This window comes from Pristis pectinata, chromosome 2, assembly GCF_009764475.1.
Source record: "Pristis pectinata isolate sPriPec2 chromosome 2, sPriPec2.1.pri, whole genome shotgun sequence".
Taxonomy (NCBI): Eukaryota; Metazoa; Chordata; class Chondrichthyes; order Rhinopristiformes; family Pristidae; genus Pristis; species Pristis pectinata.
Window position 1 is genome coordinate 117923449 of NC_067406.1, and position 20961 is coordinate 117944409.

At 42.0% G+C, this 20961-nt stretch overlaps 1 protein-coding gene across 2 annotated transcripts in view; it reads right to left on the minus strand.

The window, feature by feature from the left end:
- Window positions 1-494: 494 nt before the first annotated feature.
- LOC127567342 (NEDD4 family-interacting protein 1-like) overlaps window positions 495-20961 on the minus strand; it is a 70460-nt gene continuing 49993 nt past the window's right edge. For both annotated transcript variants that reach the window (XM_052010133.1, XM_052010132.1), the window contains exons 5-6: window positions 7858-7963; window positions 495-597 (exon numbers count right to left, since the gene is read on the minus strand). In XM_052010133.1, coding sequence (XP_051866093.1) covers window positions 7860-7963 — 104 coding nt within the window. In that variant the 3' untranslated portion in view covers window positions 495-597; window positions 7858-7859. The remainder of the gene's footprint in view (window positions 598-7857; window positions 7964-20961) is intronic.

Sequence of the window (20961 nt, forward strand, 5' to 3'; positions counted from 1 at the left end):
CTGTGTTAATGTGAGTTGTGGGAGTTTTAGACCAGAAGGGAAGTGCTAGGGAAAATGAAAATGCCACAAAAATTAAAGAGACAAATTTCCTGACAGGCACAAAGACACCTGGAAATGCATGCAAGGTTCCTTGACTCTGGGTTAAATTTCAACAGCATGATACCACTTTTCTGGAGTTGTGAGAATAATATTTTTAGTCTTTTGTCTACATATGTGAGGTAAGACATAGAAATCAAGAAGTTACTCTCAGCTGCTCCACAAGTTGCACCTTACCAGTCTCTCACCAAGGGGCTTAGTATTGAAATGGCATGTGGTTGCTGTACTTACCCATTGGATCCCCACTAAACTTGCCAGGAAAGGTTGGGGCTTGTCCATTGAAGTGTAAATATAAATTTAAAACTATAAAAAGTAAATGAACAACCTCTTTGAACTACACATTAAGTTTTTAATGGATAAGGTCTCATTCCTTCAAATTTTATGTATTATTGACCATTTAAAAACATAAGTGCCTGGAACTTGTTGACATGACTGTGGATAAAGAGCTTGCTGAGATGGTACAGGATCCATGATCTCCTCATTTCAATAGCCATTGTTGAGCTGTAGAAAGGAAAAGGAAGAAAGTCAGTTTTTATAAAAATTATTTATGTTTGCTTCAATGATTTTAATAAAATGTAGTTGATTTTAGTTGCCTTTTTATTTGTTTTAAAATGCTTAATAAATCTTAAATGAAATTGAGTTGTTTAGTTCACTTTTAATAGATCTCAAATGATTCCAATTTTGAGAGTATTGCAAAACATGGACAGCTTTGCTAGACTGGAAACTCAAGGATGTGTCTTTACGTTTTGGCAAAGCTTTTCCCAGAGGAGTTTCGTGGGCAGGGCTTGTTTTGATTCACCCACGTAACCCAGTTACACCACTTGATAGCTTGGAACCTCTCAGGGCTTCACTGCTTGGATATAAGATGGTCTCGACCAGCAAGATCAGCCTTCCAGGTCTGGATCTGGTTTGGGACAATGGGGAATGAGAGAGGTAAGTTTAAAATTTTGCCTCTTCCATTGTATTCACCTTACACTGCTTAACTTTTAGGCAGCTGATACCCAAGACAAATTCTACCTCCTTATTTTTCTTTCTGTAAATAAGAATGTAAGAAAATAGGAGCAGAGGTAGGCCACTTGGCCCCTCAAGCCCATCCTGCCATTCAATGTGATCGTGGCTGATCTGCCCTAGGCCTCATCTCATCCTTTCTGCCAGTTTCACACATTTATCTATTTCCTCTTTATTTCTGCGGATGATTTGTTATTGTAAGAGTTATTTTAACTTACACTTTCCGGTTTCAGATTGCAAGGGCCATAGATAACACCTAAGACTGATTGATGAAGGAGATACAGACTTGCCATGTCAGATCACCGCATAGAGCTCCACTCTAAACCAAATTTCTGAAGACTGCAAGTTCCAGTGCAAAGGCTAGAGGGAAGTTGCTGAACAAGTGCAAGTAATGAAAGGTTGGCGGTACTCATTCACAGCTGACTGCAAAATCCAACCCATTACAAAAAAAATTGTCTTTTTACATATTTTAACTTTTTTTGCTTGTGCATGTGCCAGGGGTGCTTTACTACATGTCAAAAGATAATACGAAGTATTTTGAAGTTGACATTTTTCAGAGTACTATCTTGTCTGGGTGGAGCCTTTTTTTATTATTGGAGTTCTGTACATGTCACAGTAGAAACAATCCTGCATACAAAGAAAGGCAATTGCCCCATTTCACTTCTGAAAACTAGTTGTTATCATCAAGACTCCTTTCCAGAGTAGTCATTTGGATTCACTATATAAAAGCCTGCTGCGAATCCAGACTGACAGAGATTGTGATGAAGGTCAGACCTGATGAGGATACAGCAAAGAATCCACATAGTTACTCCGAGTAACTTCAGAAAAGCTTAGCAGGGAAGTGTTCAGCAGTATAACATACCTGATTGTAGTTCTATTTGTACATTTCGGTAGAACAGCTAAATACAAGATTCATACTAATGTAAGGATTTGCGGGTAAATCCAGTGTGTATGAACAATAGCCCTACTGGTGAATCTTGTTATCGTGAAAATGTTTGCTGTTCTTTTAATTGCATACTGCAGATCTTCAATTTAAAGGAATTTAATTATCTAGACATTATTCCAATATCTCTAATGTAGCTACGCAATTCCACTTACACTACATCTCACATAGTTGCAATTATGTGGCACGCAATTGAATGCATTCAGTCTCTTTTTCCCATTTGCAACACCATGCTGTGGACACAACTGCCACTAAACAGAATAGAGGAAGAACGGATGTAGCTACCTAGAGGGCTGGCATTCAAAAATGTTATCAGTCTTAGTGAGTCTGTCATCCTTGCAAATCTGCTGCAGGTTATTCCATCTCCACTGAACACAAGAGATTCATTGTGACAAAGTTTCTACTTAAAACAAAGTTGACTCACGGTGTAGTTCTCAATGATTACTTGGAGGGCCTGGGGGTGGAGGGGAGCAGGGGATAGCAGCCAGCTTCAGAAGCATGGATGGCAAACAGTTGCATTATTTTCTCCAGCACATACAAGGTCAGTTCCATTACTGAATAGTATGAAAGGAAAGATTGTTCTTTTCAGTCTCAGTTTTATCAAACTGAGTGAAATCATTTTTATGAACTTGTTTGTAATGATACTTTTACCGAGCACTTGGATCAGACATACTTAGATGGGCTAAAATGTCATTGTGTCCACCACCAGCTAAGGATCCCAATGAATGGAAAGTTCTTTGAAAGCACATGGTGGGGTGGAGCTGCATGAAAGACTCATAACTGTTGTGTTGTTGCTATGCTGATTGCTGGAAATATTGTCAGACCTTTAATTAGTTTTCCCCACAGCAGCCCACAGATTACCTACGTATATAAAAGGCTGCCATGGAGATTTGGGAAAACACGGGGGAGGAGGCCACTGTGTGTGTGTGTGTGGCCACCTCCTTTGCAATCACCTGCTCTGATGGAGTCCTGTGCCACTGCAAGGTGTGCGATAATCAGTGAGGCAGAACATCACAGCATGTTGCACTGAGGTGCATGAAACAAAAGATACTGTAATCAATGATGCAATGAACAAAAACAAGAGTGCTGATGTCTAGAGCACTGCAAAATGAGGCTGCATCAATACATTGATGTCAGGATGGAGATACTTTAATTCATTAATGATCTTCAATATGTTTTGCTCCTTATTTTTGTCTGTGAGGTGAAAGGTGTGATGCCTAATTTGCAGCATAATTGTATGCGCACCACTTGCTCCATAAAAGATCAGTCCTGTTACTGTTCATCCTGATTGGAAGTGCGTGATCCAGTTTTATGAAGGTAATGATTGCTGGCATGATATACTTAGGATAAAATTGATTTATCCATGATTAGCACCTCATAAATAAATGCTACTCAAACCAATTTCTTTGTGTATATACCTAAGTGAGAATAGTATTCCAAGATATATTCCTGTTATTGCACTAAATGGAAATTTTCCTTCATCTTTTGAACAGTACAAGTACCTTCCTCATCATCAAACTGATCAAACATTACCTTTCCTGAGTTTACAGCATTGCTTCAGTTTGTATTCCTCACAGCTCAAGAAAATGGTCTAGCGGGTCTGATTAATGTTATGAGTTGGTAACCTGTGAGGACAACAACTTCATTTATTGATTAAAGGTTTTTGAGGACCTTTATGGGACCTCTGACTTTTCTACTAATAAATTCAAACTCATCTTGAATACCATTCTGGATATCGTTTCTCAGTGATGTATCACTCTACACCGCCATCACAGTGCAGTGCTTTCAGCAATGTGTTCAACCCAGAAGATTTAGGCAGCAAGACTGAGGGCAAAAAATTCTGCAAGCTCCTCCTAATCCTATGTTCAAACCTTACAGACCCCATAAAGATCTCTCTAAATGAAGCTGTGATTCTCCAGATATTACTGGCCACCTCTGTGAACTTCATCACAACAAATTGCAAATTCATTCCCCTGCTGCAACTATTTTCTTCACGCCTGCAATCCTCAAGTTTAGAGTTACAGCTTCCTTTCAGGTTGCCAGGGGAATTGGAGTCAGTTTAACCAGCAAGGTTTTAACTGATGCAAGCCCTCTTCCTTATTCCTTCGGTTTGATTCCTCTGTGCAAATATCACACCCCGGCACCAAAGGCATACATCTAGGAAATTGTCCTGGGTTTCTGCATTTCCCCAGGCTGCCATGGACCATGTGATGACATTGGGGGATCTATCAAGTAGCTGCTGATATATGTGATAGGACAATGTTTTTATGCTGCAAGTGTTTGACTTGAAATCCAGAGTAGGCTATATCCGCACAACATTGCATGAACACACAGCATATTCTTCAAGACATCATCAACCAATCTCCCACAGAGGCAATACTTCAATTTTATAATCTTTTCCTCTTTCAGATAGATTCCCAAAAGGACCTTACCACAGAGTATTGCGTGTGATTAGCAGTGCACACTGAATGAATATTCCCATTCAGTGGCACAGGCATGTCAAGCATGTTGGTTAATGACTAATTTCCAGCCTTGTGACCTGTAAACTTTCATGGCAAACAAAACTTGGACTCATAAAAGGGTTAAATATTCTCACCTAATCAAACTGAACATTCAAACTTGAACCTGCATCAAAAGTTCAAAAACATTGTTATGGAAAGTAATAAGAACTTGTAATCAACATCCCAAGTGATAATCAAAGTTCAGAAGGCTGGAGAGCAGCTAATGTTGTGCTTTACTCAAGAAAAAGCAAAGGAACTACAGGCCATTGGGCCTAATATCAGTGGTGGGAAAATTACTGGAGGGGTTTCTAAGAGATAGAAACTACCTGCATTTGGAAAGACAAAGAGTGATCAGGGATGGTCAGCATGGCTCTGTGCATGGGAAATCATGCCTCTCGAATTGATTGAATTTTTTGAAGAGGTGATCAATGGGATCGATGAGGGCAGGGTGGTAGACATTATCTATGTAGACTTTAGCAAGGACTTTAACAAGGTTCCACATGGTAGGCTGATCCTGGAAGGTTGATCACAAAGAATCCAGGCTTTGCTAGCCAATTAGAACAAAATTGGCTTGGTGGTAGGAGTCAGAGGGTGGTAGTGGAGGGTTGTTTTTCAGATTGGAGGCCTATGACCGGTGGTATGCTGCAGGGATTAGTGTTGGGTCCACTGTTGTTTGTCATCTATATAAACAATTTGGAAGATAATATAAGTGGCATGGTTAGTAAGTTTGGCAAAGTGGGCCAAGGACTGGCAGATGGAATTTAACTCAGACAAGTGCAAAATCTTGCACTTTGGGAAATTAAACCAGAGCAGGACTTACATAGTGAATCGCAAGGCCCTGGAGAGAGTTGTAGAACATAGAGACCGAGGGGTACAGATATAAAGTTCCCTGAAAGTGGCAACACAAGCAGACTGGGTGGAGAAGAAGGAGATTGGCATGCTCACATTCATCGGTCAGGGCATTGAGTACAAAAGTTGAAACGTTATGTTATTGACTGCACTTGGAGTATTGTGTACAATTCTGGTCACCTAGCTATAGAAAGGATGTCTTTACCTGGAAAGGATTCAGAAAAGATTCACAAGGATGTTAAGATGACTGGAGGGCTTGAGTTATAAGTAGAGATTGGATAGGATGGGGCTTTTTTTCCTGGAGAGTAGGAGGCTGAGGTGCGATGTAAGAGAAGTACATAAAATCATGAGGGGCATAGATAAGGTGAATGGTCATGGTATTTTTCCCAAGGTAGAGGGGTCTAAAACAAGAGGCCATAGGTTTAACGTGAGAGGGGAAAGATTTAAAGGGGACCTAAGGGGCAACTTTTTCACAAAGAGGGTGGTGGGTAAATGGAACGAGCTGCCAGAGGAAGTGGTAGAGGTGGGCACGTTTACAGTGGTTAAGAGACATTTAGACAAGTACATGGATAGGACAGGTTTAGAAGAAGGGGAGCCAAAACTAGGCAAATGGGACTAGCTCAGGTAGGCAATTTGATCGGCATGGAGGAGTTGGGCTGAAGGGCCTGTTTCCATCTGTATAACTCTATGACTCTATGACAGTAACATACCTTTAACCTGAATGGCCTAATTTATGTTTTATTATTATACCTGTGAGACCATCATAATCATAGCGCACATAGCACAAGATAATTACACAGTGAACTCCAGACAATGCATTCTCTTAACATTGTGCTTCCTCTCATGGCTAATTACATTTCCTTATCAAAGTGCTCTCTGATGTCCTCTGAGGTGAATCAAGATATACTTTGTTGGCTCCACATTGAGGCCGTGAAACTGACATGGCATTCAACTCAATGGAGCAGAAGTCTATGAAAGCACTGCCACTGACTACAATTTCAGAGAGTCCTGCTGGGAACTCTAGTGGTGTTTGCCACAATAATTCTTTGCTTTACCATGAGGATGACTTGAATCCTCCTGGCATATAATGCCTCAATACAGTTTTCCCAATTTAAAACAACTGGAAATCAAAATCAGGAGAGATATCTAAGAGGTAGTTGAAACAATTTTAAACTTTTGTTCGAAGATGGATCCACTCCCTTTATCAATCCCAACATGTTTATATTCTTTCTGAGTATGGCTCATTCTAATAGCCTCTCTGAGTGAGTCCAAAAGCTTAGTACTAATTGGTCGTGAACATTGGCTTTGGGTTAAATAGAATGTGAACCAAGACTATCCAAGTTCATTTTATATTGGGCTAATATAGCCAAGAAACCTTTCTTCCTTTAGTCTGAGCAGCATCCAATATAACTTACTTCAAGGTATGAAGAGCCAGTGTGTTAATCCATTGCACCAATAAGCCTTCCTTTACAACAGTCCACACACCAAAAAACTACACAACCATAATGGCATTGCAGTAAATGCCTTTCATTACTAAGAATTTCATGAAGAATCTGTTTTGCCAGAAATGACCCCACTTTGGTTAAACTGCTGACATATTCTTGAAACGTTCAACACAATCTGTTTCTAGTATTCAAATTAGCATCTGGAAGACTGTCAGGGAAGTGGGCAGAGCTCTTGCACTCACCAAAAGGGAAGTACTTTGACAATTATATGAAATGGTCAAGATTTCTACTCATTTTCCATCTCTCCTGATTTCACTTCCATTGACATCAAACTTAGTCCTAGAGAATGAACCCCATAAATCTAAATTAAATAAGCATGACATCAGTCCACTTCTTCAAAAATTAATTGAATTAACGCCAAGTTTAGGACAAGAAAAACATAGCAATGTATCAATTTGGAGAAGGATTTGGGGAAACATCCAGTTGTGTCTACCAGGGTACTAAAACCCAAGCATACTTGACAATTAAAGTAGTCTGTTTCATAGTAGAGTTTCAAAGCTGCAGAGGATCTTTCAACTATACATTAGGTATATGCACTTCACTTTTATCTGCACTTATTCTTTGTTAGTCATGAAAGACCAGTGTTAACACACTGTAGTCTCAAGGTACCCAATATTATGTAATAGATTAGGACAGTGGCAACTGTTTTTAAGGCCTGCAGAGGTTAAATCATTGCCCAAAGTACTGGAACAATAAGCTAAATGCTGAAGGCAATATTGCTCAAAAGAATTTGATGTGCCACTAGCTATCCAGTACAAGATCTTGACACTTCACTGTTACTCAGTCCACCATATTGCTGACTCTCAGTTTTACGTTCTTTGGACATTGTCTGACAACAGCGGAACTAGTCAGGATGCAGAAATAAACTCATCCATGGTTTATTGAAAGACAATTACCATTCCCATTATATGCAAACCACAGTCGCACACAATTTAGCAAAATGTGATTTGTTTACCATCAGAAAATGAAAAGGAACTTGGACTTCTTCAAGCTGGCGATCTTTGAAGCTACTTTCCGAGCTTTTGCATAATTGATGAAACCACTTGTGAAAAGCAAAGTCCCTGCAATATAAAGGAGGGGAAGGTACAAGTTATACATTTTTAGTTTACCTTATGATATCACAAGAAATACAAGTGTCTTTAATGCTGCATTTAGTATTGTTTCTCGAATGGGTACAGTTAAGAGTTTGAATATGTTTAACCTGGTCATCGGATCTTGACATAAAATTCAATATATAGTGGTGGATTGTTAAATAACATTTTGGAACCACAAGGAACTTCAAAAAAGCACAAGTTGATCTTACTGAACTATGAATTCAGTTGCATAGCCTTTTTTCTGTCGTGTTGTGAGATTGAATCATAGCATAAAATTGATTAGAAATAGTGTTTGATAGCTTTTACTATGCCACATACATACTGAAACATAAAATCACACTTTTACATGCATAACACATGCAAGTGTCCAAAGCATACAGAGCACACAGGAGTGTGCCAGACACATTGGACACCTGTCCTGTCAAATTGACACAACTACATATTATCAACTATCTGAACTATGCACAAGTTGCCAGGCCTAGACAGTAGGAACAAGCCTTGTACTTTTGCCATTTGTATACACTTATGGGATACGACCCATTGAATTGAGTACCTGTTGGAAGTATTAATGCAGTTCATACATGAGAACAATTATCCAACAAATAAACCATAACTTTGATGAGCTATGTGTATGGAACAGAGGCACAGGTAAGAACCTAGATGGAATTAGTCTTTTCAGGTTAAATCCTAGAAGGCAAGGACCCCAATTTCACAATTTTTGTCAGCTTGTTACTTTCTCACTATCGTGACCATTACGGGAGCAGAAAGTGCAACAGCATCATGTTGTTATAATTGAGTACATCATCCTAGACCAGACAAATGCAACAAATGAAACCACAAATGGTGAACTACAGACCTGTACCAGCAATTAAAGTTACCATGGTGATAACCAAAGTTGAGATTCACAACCACCGACTGTAGGTACTTCATCAATGCTGTTCTCAGGATACAAGTCCATAGAAAAGCTCTGCATCCAAAATAGTTGCCTTCTCAACACAAAAATGCTACTTAGTAAACACTGGCAAGAGCCAGTAGTGAGGATGTCCCACTCAGTGGCACCAACCTGTGTTCGAATGTTTCTCTCTGAGGGAATCTGGCCTGATGATTGGAAGGATCTGGGACTCGATAATTATGCAGGCAGGTGTATGGCCCAACATAGGGGGGAAAACCATAGGATTGGTTGAAAGATGATTTGCTTTTGCTTGTACTAATCCCTCCTGCATTGATGTGACTATTGCTAACAAGTGCTTAATTTTAGTCAGTCAGTTTCGACGATGTTGAAGAATGGATGCAACAGTTGCATTCAGCGAAGACTGCAGAAAGCCACCAGCGTTTTTACTTTCTTAGGAGGTTAAGGAGGTTGGGCTTGTCACTGAACACTCTAACAAACTTCTACAGATGTACTGTTGAAAGTATCCTGACTGGTTGTGTTGTAGCCTGGTACAGCAATTTGAATGTGCAGAAACATAAGAAGCTGTAGAGAGTAGTGGACTCAGCCCAATACATCACGGGCATAACCCTCCCTACCATCAGTAGTATCTACAAGAGGTGCTGCCTCAAGAAGGCAACATCCACCGTCAAAGATACCCACCATCCGCACCATACCATCTTTTTGAAGCTACCATCGGGCAGGAGGTACAGAAGTCTGAAGTATCACACCACCAGGTTCAAGAACAGATACTTCCCTTCAACCATTCGGTTCTTGAACCAACTGGCAAAACCCTAATCACTATAGTTCAGGAACACTATGACCACTTTGATCACTTTGCACTAAAGTTGACTTTGTTTGTTTTTGTTCTGATTGTGTTCTTTCTTGTAAAAACTATGTGTAATTTATGTTTAATTTATGCTTTTCTAGTGAATGCTGCTTGTATGATGCTATGTGCCTATGATGCTGCTGCAAGTAAGTTTTTTGTTGCACCTGTGCATACATGTACATGTGATAATAAACTCGACTTTGACTTTGAGTTTGGAGAGCATTGCCCATCAGGGCCAGTAGGTGGCATGACTCAATATAATTAGAACATGGAAACTGACCATAGCTATGAGCAACTTGACTATGTCAAGGCTCCTGCCATTCCACATAAGTGTGCCTAGGGTCATTGCACCAAAGGGGTTCATAGTTTCTTCTGAAAGGGATCATCAATGACTTGCTGCTTTGTTCAGAAATCAGTGGGAAAAGAGTTCATTGGACACAGTAAAACTGAACTGTGGAACTACAATAGTTAGGGAAACTTCTGAACAAGTTTGAGGCGAAGTCTTACATTTGGTAACAATAAAATGTGATCCCTCTGGGACTCTAACATGACAAAGAGCAGGAGGAGAGAGGCCAAAGGCAAGGCTTTCACCATGGAGGAGGTTGAACTAGGAGGAGAAGAATGGCTCTGCTCAGGAAGGCCTATCTTCCAAGAATTTTTTGGGAGCCATGATCCAACCTCCATCACATCAAGGAACAATGCATCTGATAACTAAGCAGTTCAAAGCACATAAAGATGGATCAGCCACCCTCTGGAGATAGAACTCCAGCCATCCATCCATGTTGGGCCACCTTGCCTATAGAGGTGAAGGTGATGGTCGGTCTGGCCTTCTGAGCCTCCGGAACATTCCCATTAGCAGCAGCTGATATCTGTCACATGTCAGCTTTGAGCTCACTGTTTGTGGAGGCTCTCCACTCAAGGAAAGGTGAATTCATCCTTTCCTAAGTAAAAAAAAAGATAGGCAAGTAGATTTCCCAGACTGTGAGCTTCCTTAAGGTTCAGGGAAGTATGGATTGCAACATGTACTCCTCTGTCCTCCACATCCTGAACACTTACATTGATTGGAAAGGCAATCATTCCAAGTGTGTGCACATTTTCTGGTTAACTTTATCCATCTAAGAAATCTGTTTTCTTTCATCCTGAGAAAGACCACTTTCCTTGTCATCAGGGAGACAGTCATTCAGGCGGAGGGCATTTGTCTATCTGTGACACTACCAGTCTGGGCTCTTGCAATGCTGTGCAGTGGAAATTATAATCACAGCCATAGGCATCAAAGGCACTGCCATAGGGCCCTGACATTACTGCTTTGTTGGCTGGACCAATCAAGGGGCTTAATTCAGAATATTCCAGGGAGTTTCTTTCGCATCGTTATCATAGCTGCATGCTACATTATTTCATTGTCATGGGAGGATAATCTTTCCCAAGCAGCAGTAGAAGTAGGAGATGGAGGGGAATGAGAAGGCAGCAATGATGAGAGGTTCTCTCTGGATCAGCTGCTGTCTGGGTGTGCTTTATATCCCTGAGGCTCAGGTGAAGATTTGTTAACAACTCAAACAGTGAGAAATCTTAATCAACAAGACAATTAATAGAGGGAGACACAAGAGAGACTGCAGATTCTGGAATCTGGAGTAACACACACAAAATGCTGGAGGAACTCAGCAGGTCAGGCAGCATCTATAGAGGGAAATACAGTTGATGCTTCGGGTCGAGAAGAGATCCAGAGTGGGCAGAAGGCCAGGACGAGGTGTCCAAGCGGAGGAAGAGGGCTTAAGGCAGGAGAAGGGGTCATCAGTGGGGCGTGGGTAATCCTTGACAAAGAAGTAGGCCCGGAGATGGGAGGCAACGGAAGAAGAGCTCGGCATCAAGGTGGGCATGGAACTCGCTGAGGTGCAGGTGCAGGGGGACAAAAGTAAGGTCCCTGCTAAGGACAGAACAGAGGGGAAGGATTAATAGAGGGATTTAGGGTTAAATTTGCTTCATAAGGAGTTTACTTTTTTAAAAACTCTTTCAGGAAGAGCCAATGATATTAAAAATGAGTCTGCAACAGCATCAGCTTAATAAAACCTCAATGTAAAATGCTCCCAGGCCGATTTGTTTTTAATGAAGCCCAGTATTTTTAAGTATGAAATGTCTAGCATATCTATCAAACACATGAGTCAGCTAACCAACTGCAGTTGACTTATCGCCAAAGAGACCAGAGGATGCGTCATCTAGGAAACTCCAAATCAAACCATTGAAAACATTATGGAAACCACAAGTAACTGCTTGAGAACACAACCACAGGTTAGTAAGTAGTCATCCACAATAATACTGATAATCACCCGAACCATATCAAAACTATTTATGCAGGAGGAAACCATACCACAATGCATTTTTTCCCAATAATTATTCTCAGTCTTACTTAGACTGCTGCCAACATTCTTGTTTTCTTAACAAGTACAATAGCTTAGTAATATAAAAAGTATTTAGAATTACCAGCAACAGTACAGAGACACAGTGAATCAGGATCATGAGTTGTCAAGAAGAGGCACAGACAAAGTACGTCAGCAATGATATGCTAAGTTGCAGAGCAACTGTTACCTATTGTGAAATAATCTACTGCATCTGACTGAACAACCAATTTTCTGGACAACATCTTCACTTTTCGACTGTGTACTGATGACATTGACTGTTATGTTCAACCTTTGAGTGCAGCTCAACTGGGCTGTTATAATACTAATGGGAAAACTAAACAGGAAATAGTGAAAAAACATTGACAGAAAATAAATAAATAGAAAACTTGCATAAAATATTTAAAGATAAAATAGATAATTATGATAATTTATGAAGATTTTCAACATATTGATTTAGCAATGGAACAATCAATTCAAAGCCATTTGACCTTCTATCTCATTTGTTCCATTTGGTTGGGGTTGTCAAGTGTAATGAAATTCAACTAATGTCTTGGAAATTATACTACTATTATTCAATATCAATAACATATGTGTAACATAGAAACATAGAAAAACAGGAGCCAAAGTAGGCCATTTAATCCTTCAAGCCTGCTCTGCCATTTAATACCATCACGGCTGATCCTCCCAATAACATATTCCTGACCTCTCCACACGTTTGATGCCTTTTGTGTCTAAAAACCAACCATCTCCTTCTTAAATATATTCCGTGACTGGGCCTCTGAAGGAATCCCACATGTTCACCACCAGTGAAGAACAGTCTTCTCAGCTCAGTCCAAAATGTCTTACCCCACATTCTGAGATTGTGACTATTGGTTCCAGATGCCCATGCCAAGGGAAACATCCTCCCTGCATCCAGCCTATCGAACCCTGTCAGAATATTGCTCTTTCTTCTGAACTCAAGTGAATATGTGTCCAGCTGATCCAATCTCTCCTCTGCAACAGTCCTACCATCCAAGGAATCAATCTGTAAACCTTCATCGTACTCCCTCTAAGGCAACATGTCTTTTCTTAGGTAAGAAGACCAAAACTGCACACAATATTCCAGGTCTGTTCTCACTAAGGTCCTGTATAATTGTAGCAAGACATCCCTACTTCTGTACTCAATTCCCCTCACGTACAACATAGAACAGCATAGCACAGGAACAGGCCCTTTGGCCCATGACGTCTGTGCTAACCGTGATGCCAATTTAAACTGTACATCAGCCTGGATGTGGTCTATATCCCCCATTTCCCTGCCTGTTTCATGTGCCTGTCTAATTGCCTCTTAAATTTTGCTATTGAATCTGCTTCCACCACCTCCCCAGCAGTGTGTTCCAGGCACCTACCACTCTCTGTGCAAAAAACCTGCCACATAAATCTTGTTGAAACTTTTCCCCTTTCACTTAAGACTACAGTATCTGTCATTTCCACCCTGGGAAAAAGACTCTGACTATCTACTCTGACTATGCCCCTCATAACTTAATATACTTCCCCTCAGCCTCCCATACTCCAGACAAAATAATCCAAGTTTGTCCAACCTCTCCTTATAGCTAATACTCTCTAATCCAGGCAACATCCTGGTGAACTTCCTCTGCAATCTCTCCAAATCCTCCACACCCTTCTTGTAATGTAGCCACCAGAACTGCACAATATACTCCAAATGCCAGCCTAACCAAAGTTTTATACGGCTGTATCATTACTTCCCAACTTTCATACTCCACACCCTGACCAATGAAGGTAAGTGTGCTGTACGCCACCTTTACTACCCTATCCACTTGTGTTGCCATTTTCACGAAGCTTTCAGGCATCCCTAGATCCCTCTGTATATCAATGCTCCTAAGGGTCCAGCCATTTACTGTATACTTTCCTCTTAAGTTAGACAGTGCAACACCTGACACATGCCCAGATTAAACTCCATCTACCATTTCTCTACCCACATTTCCAGCTGGTCTATATCCTGCTGAAACCTTCGACAATCTTCCTCACTATCCACAACTCCTCCAATTTTTGTGTCGTCTGAAAACCTACTAATCAGCCACCAAAATTTTTGTCTAAATCATTTATATATATCACAAACAACAGAGATCCCAGCACTGGTCCTTACAGAGCACCACAGGTTACAGACCTCCAGTTAGAATAACACCCCATCCACCACTACTATGGCCAAGCCAATGGTAAATGCATTCTACCAAGTAATTGTGGATCCCACATGCCTTAGTCTTCTGGATCAGCCTACCATGAGAGACATTGTCGAATGTTTTACTAAAGTCCATTTACACAATAGCCACTGTCCTGCCCTAATCATTCATATTCATTAGCTCCTCAAAAACTCAATCAAGTTTGTAAGACATAAACTCCTCCACACAAAGCCATGCTGTCTGTCTCTATTAGGTCCATGCTTTTCCAGATGCAAGCCGTTCCTATCCCAAGGATTTTCTCTAATAATTTCCCTACCAGTGATGTAAGGCTCACTGGTCTAAAATTTCATTGTCTGTCTCTGCTGCCCTTCTTAAACAAAGGAACAATATTGGTTATTTTCCATTCCTCTGGGATCTCGCTTGTGGCTAAAGAGGATATAAAGATCTCTGTCAAGGCCCCAGCAATCTGTTCCCTTGCTTCTCTCAATGAGTTGGGATGGATCCTCTCTGTCCCTGAGGCTTAATGACCTTAATGTTCTTCAGGAGACCCAACACTTCCTCCTTTTTGATATCAACAGGCCCTGGAGTATCAGCATACCCCTCCCTGATCTCACTATCCTCAATATCCTTCTCCTTGGTGAATACCATTGCAAAAGCACTCATTCAGTACCATGCCCATTTCCTCTGGCTACAGGCATCATTCTCCTCCTTTGTCCATAAGTATCCTACCCTCTTTCTAGTTACGCTTTTGTTTTTAATGTGTGTATAAAATGAAGGCTAAAATACCATTTATATTCTTAACTGCTTGCTGAACCTGTATATTTGCTTTTAATGACTGAAGTGCGACACCCAAATCCTTTTGTACATCAACAATTTCCAGTCTATCAACACTTAAATAATACTCTACCTTTCTGTTTTTCCTACCAACTGGATTACTTCATATTCATCCACATTATACTCAATCTGCAATGTATTTGCCTATCTCAATCCAATTTCACTGTCATCGGCAAATTTGAAAATGTTACATTTCCTCATCCTAATCTTTTGACATTTACTATGAAATGATAGGCCCAGGCACTAATCTCCACAGTACTCCACTAGTCACCACCTGCTACCCCAAGAAACTTCCATTTGTATGTCGTTTCCTGTCTGCCAACCAATTCTCAATCTGCGCTAGTGTGTTACTCCCAATTGTATGTGTTTTAATTTTATACTCTAAACTCTAATACGGCACTGCATCAGAGACCTTCTGAAAATCCATTTGCATCTCCTCCACGAGTTCTCCCTTATCCAACCAGTTACATCCTCAAAAAACTCTAATGGATTTGTCAAACATGATTTCCCCTTTCGTAAATCCTTTGGCCAGTCCTACAGATATATTCTAAGTGCCCTGTTATCGCATCCTTTATAATAGACCCGCATATTTGCATTTCTGCTATATTATCCCTCCTACTGTTAGGCTAACTGGTCTATAGTTCTTTGTCTTCTTTCTCCCTCTTATTCTCAAATAGTGAGGTTATATTTGCTCCCCTCTAATTTGCAGGCACTGTTCCATAATTGATTGAATTGTAGAAGACAACAAATGTTTATCTCAACTATTTCTCGTGAACTAAATAATAACAATAACAACGACTTGTATTTATAAAGTGTCAATAAAATGCCCCAGTAATATTATCAAAGAAAATTTGAAAAGAAAGCACATTTTAGAATGATTGAGTGAAATTTGGGCAAAAGAATAAGTACAAAGAAAATAACTGAGGTAAAGATGGAGAAACATAAACAGGGAATACCAACCCTTAAGCTCAAGGCTGATGAAGATACAGGCACCAATAGTGGAGAGACTACACTGGAGCACAGAAATCTTGGAGGTTTGTAGAGTTGGAGGAAATTACATATTTATGGAGGAACAATGCCAAGGAATGAAAATTAGTTGCAGAATTTTAACATCAAGGCGTTGCTTAACCAGGAGTAAATGTAGGTCAGCATGTAGGGTGAAAGGGACTGAGTGTAAGTTAGGACATTTATAGAAGAAATCCTAATTATCTCGAATTTATGATGGGTAGAGTGAGGGAGGCTGTGAACACTAGAATAATCAAGAGTAGGTGTGAGAAAGAGATGAAGATTTCTGCAGCACTTGAGGTGAGCCAGAGAACGGTAGAGAATTGGAAATGTATGCATTAAAAATTTCTTGAAATCAAGTATGAAACCAGGTTTCCAATTGGTCTTCTTCAGTTTCAGAACAGTTGTCAAGGAATAGGATAGAGTTTGCAGAGAAGGAAAAGAGTCTGTGATAGGGACCACAAAATTAACCTATTTTAACTCAAATGTAATTAATTCATAAACACTTATTTTTTTTCACTGTATGGTATAATTTTGCATATAATTAATGTATGATTTATATTCTGTGCATTGTCTATTACCTATGTGCCTGTGATGCTGCTGAATGCAAGTATTTCACTGTACCTGTACATCACTGTACTTGTGTACACAACAATAAACTGGACTTGACAATTATGTGAACCTTATTGCTTCTCCTTGTGATGCAGTGGAGAGGGTCAGGGCTGGAAGGACCATGAGTTAAAAAATAAAAAAGTTCCATTACCAAAACACAGCAGAAAAATGTATACATGTGCTGACAATTTTATAGTGAAGGGTGTAAATGTCCAGCTTGTGAAAGCTAATGTTACATATTGTAATATTAAAATCAAGGCCCTAACAGTGAAATTAGGAGTCTGGTTGAAATTTAATCCAGGCAGGCTAAATTTGAGAGTAAATGGATCAAAGATCATACGGCAAGAATAAAGCAGCTGGGTAAATACAAAGCAATGGTAGAAAAGTGAGAAGACAGCAAATAGACGAATGGGTATTGTGTAGTAGAAGGGGCACAAGCACAGGGAGGGATTTTGAGAGTGAGCAGAGTGCATGGAGTAGGAGAGTGAGCACAGGGAGGGATTTTGGAAGTGAGGAGAATGTGGGTTCGGGGGAGTGAGCAGAGAGTAGGAACACGGGAGTGAGCAAAGTGTGGGGACACAGGACTGAGCAGAGTCAGAGTGTGGGGACACGGGAGTGAGCAGCGTGGGGACAGGAAATGAGCAGTATGTGTGGGATTGGGGGAGTGAGAAGTGTGGGGACAGGGGCTTGAGCAGAATGTGTGGGTATGGGGGAGTAAGCAGAGTGTGGGAGTGGGGGAGTGAGCAGTGTATGGGAATGAGGGAGTGAGCAGTGTGAGGGGAAGGGGAGTAAGCAGAGTGTATGGGTGTGGAGGAATGAGTAGTGTGGGTGTGGGGGAGTGAGCAGTGTGGGTGTGGGGGAGTGAGCAGTGTGGGGTGTGGGGCAGTGAGTAGTGTGGGTGTGGGGGAGTGAGCAGTGTGGGCGTGGGGGAGGGAGCAGTGTGGGTGTGGGGGAGTGAGCAGTGTGGGGACAGGGGAGTGAGCAGTGTGGGTGTGGGGGAGTGAGCAGAGTGTGGGTGTGGGGGAGTGAGCAGTGTGGGTGTGAAAAAGTGAGCAGAGTGTGGGTGTGGGGGAGTGAGCAGTGTGGGGACAGGGGAGTGAGCAGTGTGGGGTGTGGGGGAGTGAGCAGTGTGGGTGTGGGGGAGTGAGCAGAGTGTGGGTGTGGGGGAGTGAGCAGTGTGGGGACAGGGGAGTGAGCAGTGTGGGGTGTGGGGGAGTGAGCAGTGTGGGGTGTGGGGGAGTGTGCAGAGTGTGGGTGTGGGGGAGTGAGCAGAGTGTGGGCGGGGGGGAGTGAGCAGAGTGTGGGTGTGGGGGAGTGAGCAGTGTGGGGTGTGGGGAAGTGAGCAGTGTGGGGCGTGGGGGAGTGAGAGTGTGGGGACGGGAGTAAGCAGTGTGGGGACGGGAGTGAGCAGTGTGGGGCGTGGGGGAGTGAGCAGTGTGGGTGTGGGGGAGTGAGCAGTGTGGGTGTGAGGGAGTGAGCAGTGTGGGTGTGGGGGAGTGAGCAGTGTGGGGTGTGGGGGAGTGAGCAGTGTGGGTGTGGGGGAGTGAGAGTGTGGGGTGTGGGGAGTGAGCAGTGTGAAGTGTGGGGAGTGAGAGTGTGGGGACGGGAGTGAGCAGTGTGGGGACAGGGGAGTGAGCAGTGTGGGTGTGGGGGAGTGAGCAGAGTGTGGGGTGTGGGGGAGTGAGCAGTGTGGGTGTGGGGGAGTGAGCAGTGTGGGGCGTGGGGGAGTGAGCAGTGTGGGTGTGGGGGAGTGAGCAGTGTGGGGTGTGGGGGAGTGTGCAGAGTGTGGGTGTGGGGGGAGTGAGCAGAGTGGGGACAGGGGAGTGAGCAGTGTGGGTGTGGGGGAGTGAGCAGTGTGGGTGTGGGGGAGTGACCAGAGTGTGGGTGTGGGGGAGTGAGCAGTGTGGGGTGTGGGGGAGTGTGCAGAGTGTGGGTGTGGGGGAGTGAGCAGTGTGGGGACAGGGGAGTGAGCAGAGTGTGGGTGTGGGGGAGTGAGCAGTGTGGGTGTGGGGGAGTGAGCAGTGTGGGGTGTGGGGGAGTGAGAAGTGTGGGTGTGGGGGAGTGAGAGTGTGGGGTGTGGGGAGTGAGCAGTGTGAAGTGTGGGGAGTGAGAGTGTGGGGACGGGAGTGAGCAGTGTGGGGACAGGGGAGTGAGCAGTATGGGTGTGGGGGAGTGATGTTGGTGAGTATTACAACTTGTATGGTAAGATGAAAAGTTGACTGTATTTTTCCCGCATTGTCCTTTATTATTAATTGACCATTACATATAGACCTTAAATTTTATTTTTCTGGCATCATGGCTAATGAACATGAGTGCATGCTTCGTGTCAAAACCAATCTGTTTATGTGTTTTTTACTGAGTCATTGTTTTTCTAGCATTAGGCAAATATAGCATGCATATATGTGGGTGCATGAACAAAGTGTGGACGACCGAGTTGCTTGTCTTTTGCTATAAATAAAGATCATATATTCCTGCTAAATCATGTGGAGGTAAATTATGTATGTTTCTTGTAGAATCTCTTAGCTTCCTCGCTGATCTGGGTTGCAGATTGCCTTTACTCCGTAGACTCCACATGATACCATGGAACAGGTGACCCATTTAGTCTTCAGCTTTAGAAGGATCGACTTTTGATTAGTCACTGCATGCTGATGAGCCTTTATTGGAAGAAATCCATTTTCCACAACTCATGATGATTTCCTGGGTTAAACTATTAAACTGGTGGAACATGTATAAACAATAAGACTCATAAAGCCAGCAACTAAATAACCCTCCTCTCCTGCCCTCACCTGCTCTCATTCCACTTTGTTCAAAAGTTATTCATAATGCATAGATACAAATCATTCCACCCTTCAGGAAATCCAATCGTTCTTTTTTCTGCTACATGTGCAACATGTAGAGACATCATCTCGATTGATCAACAAAGCAAAATACAAGATAGCACGTTCATCAATATCTGGTGGGTGTTTCTTTCATCAAATGAATCAAGTATATGTAACAAAATATGAGGACTCCTGAAAACCTGAACAGAATGATAATAATATGCAGCAATATGGGAAACATCAATCAGCTATTGTTACTCAGGCCTATTTATCCTGAGCACATGGTAAATCACAATACTTGACTTTGATCTTCTGTTAAGGGCACTGCAAATCATATCAATAACAGATGTTAATGGGTGGAAGAATGTGCACCAGGCGAAGGATACTCTTACTACTGTAACCATAGGATCTGATGCATCATAGGTTGGGTTTTGCTTACTTCCCTTTGGCGCAGCTACACACATCAACCTGTCAATCAACTGGCATGCACAAAGACCATATTAGAGTCAAAGACAGCAGATGACAAAAGGAAAGGGTAAAATTATTCATACGATACAACATCTGCCTTCAAAAGCAAGCTGGTTTGACAGTGAGAAGAACTACACCTCTGTGCTGGTTCTTGTGCACTTCAGCGACATAAACATCAGAAGAGAGATTCTGGAACATAAGTGGTAACAAGAATAAGAGTGGCTGACAAAACTAGGCTATACTTCATCTCTAAAAAATGAATGGGATAAGGTGATATTTTAGACTTATATGCATATTGTTGCTTCTGGTTTTGGAGAAATTGGATGCAAAGATATTAAAGAAATAATGCCACAGCAATGAAAACTTCCAGGGAGGACTAAGTTTATGAATTTACTGAAAGTAGCCAGAACCAATATTTGGTTGCTATGATTCCAAGTGGATAAATGAGGAAACAGCTGAGAGTGATTTTTGCAACATGATATTTGCATTTATGGGCTTAATAATCTGACCTGTAGTCTGGCAGTTGTGGGAGTAACTGCGAGTGCTTACCGTCATTTCTGGTCAGGAGGTGGTCAGATTGGCGATGTTCCTCACTGATTGCCTGTCAGCCTTCTGACATCCAGCCCATTGGCAAATAGGGATCCCTCACCAATCCCTCACTTGGCCTCTCAGAACTTAATCTCCTGGCTTGTGTGTTGGCAGGCTGCCTCCTTACTCAGAGATCCAAAGTCTGTGAAGTATTTTCAGCATACCTTGATTGCTGAGTGGTGAGAACCCTCTGACTGTATGAGACTCAAGAAGGAAGAGGTTTCTCCAGTTCAGTTTGGGATCTGTGGATCGGGGGTGATGGTGGCAGGGAGATGGTCCTGCCCGTATCAGAAGGGCAATAGTGGGGAATCT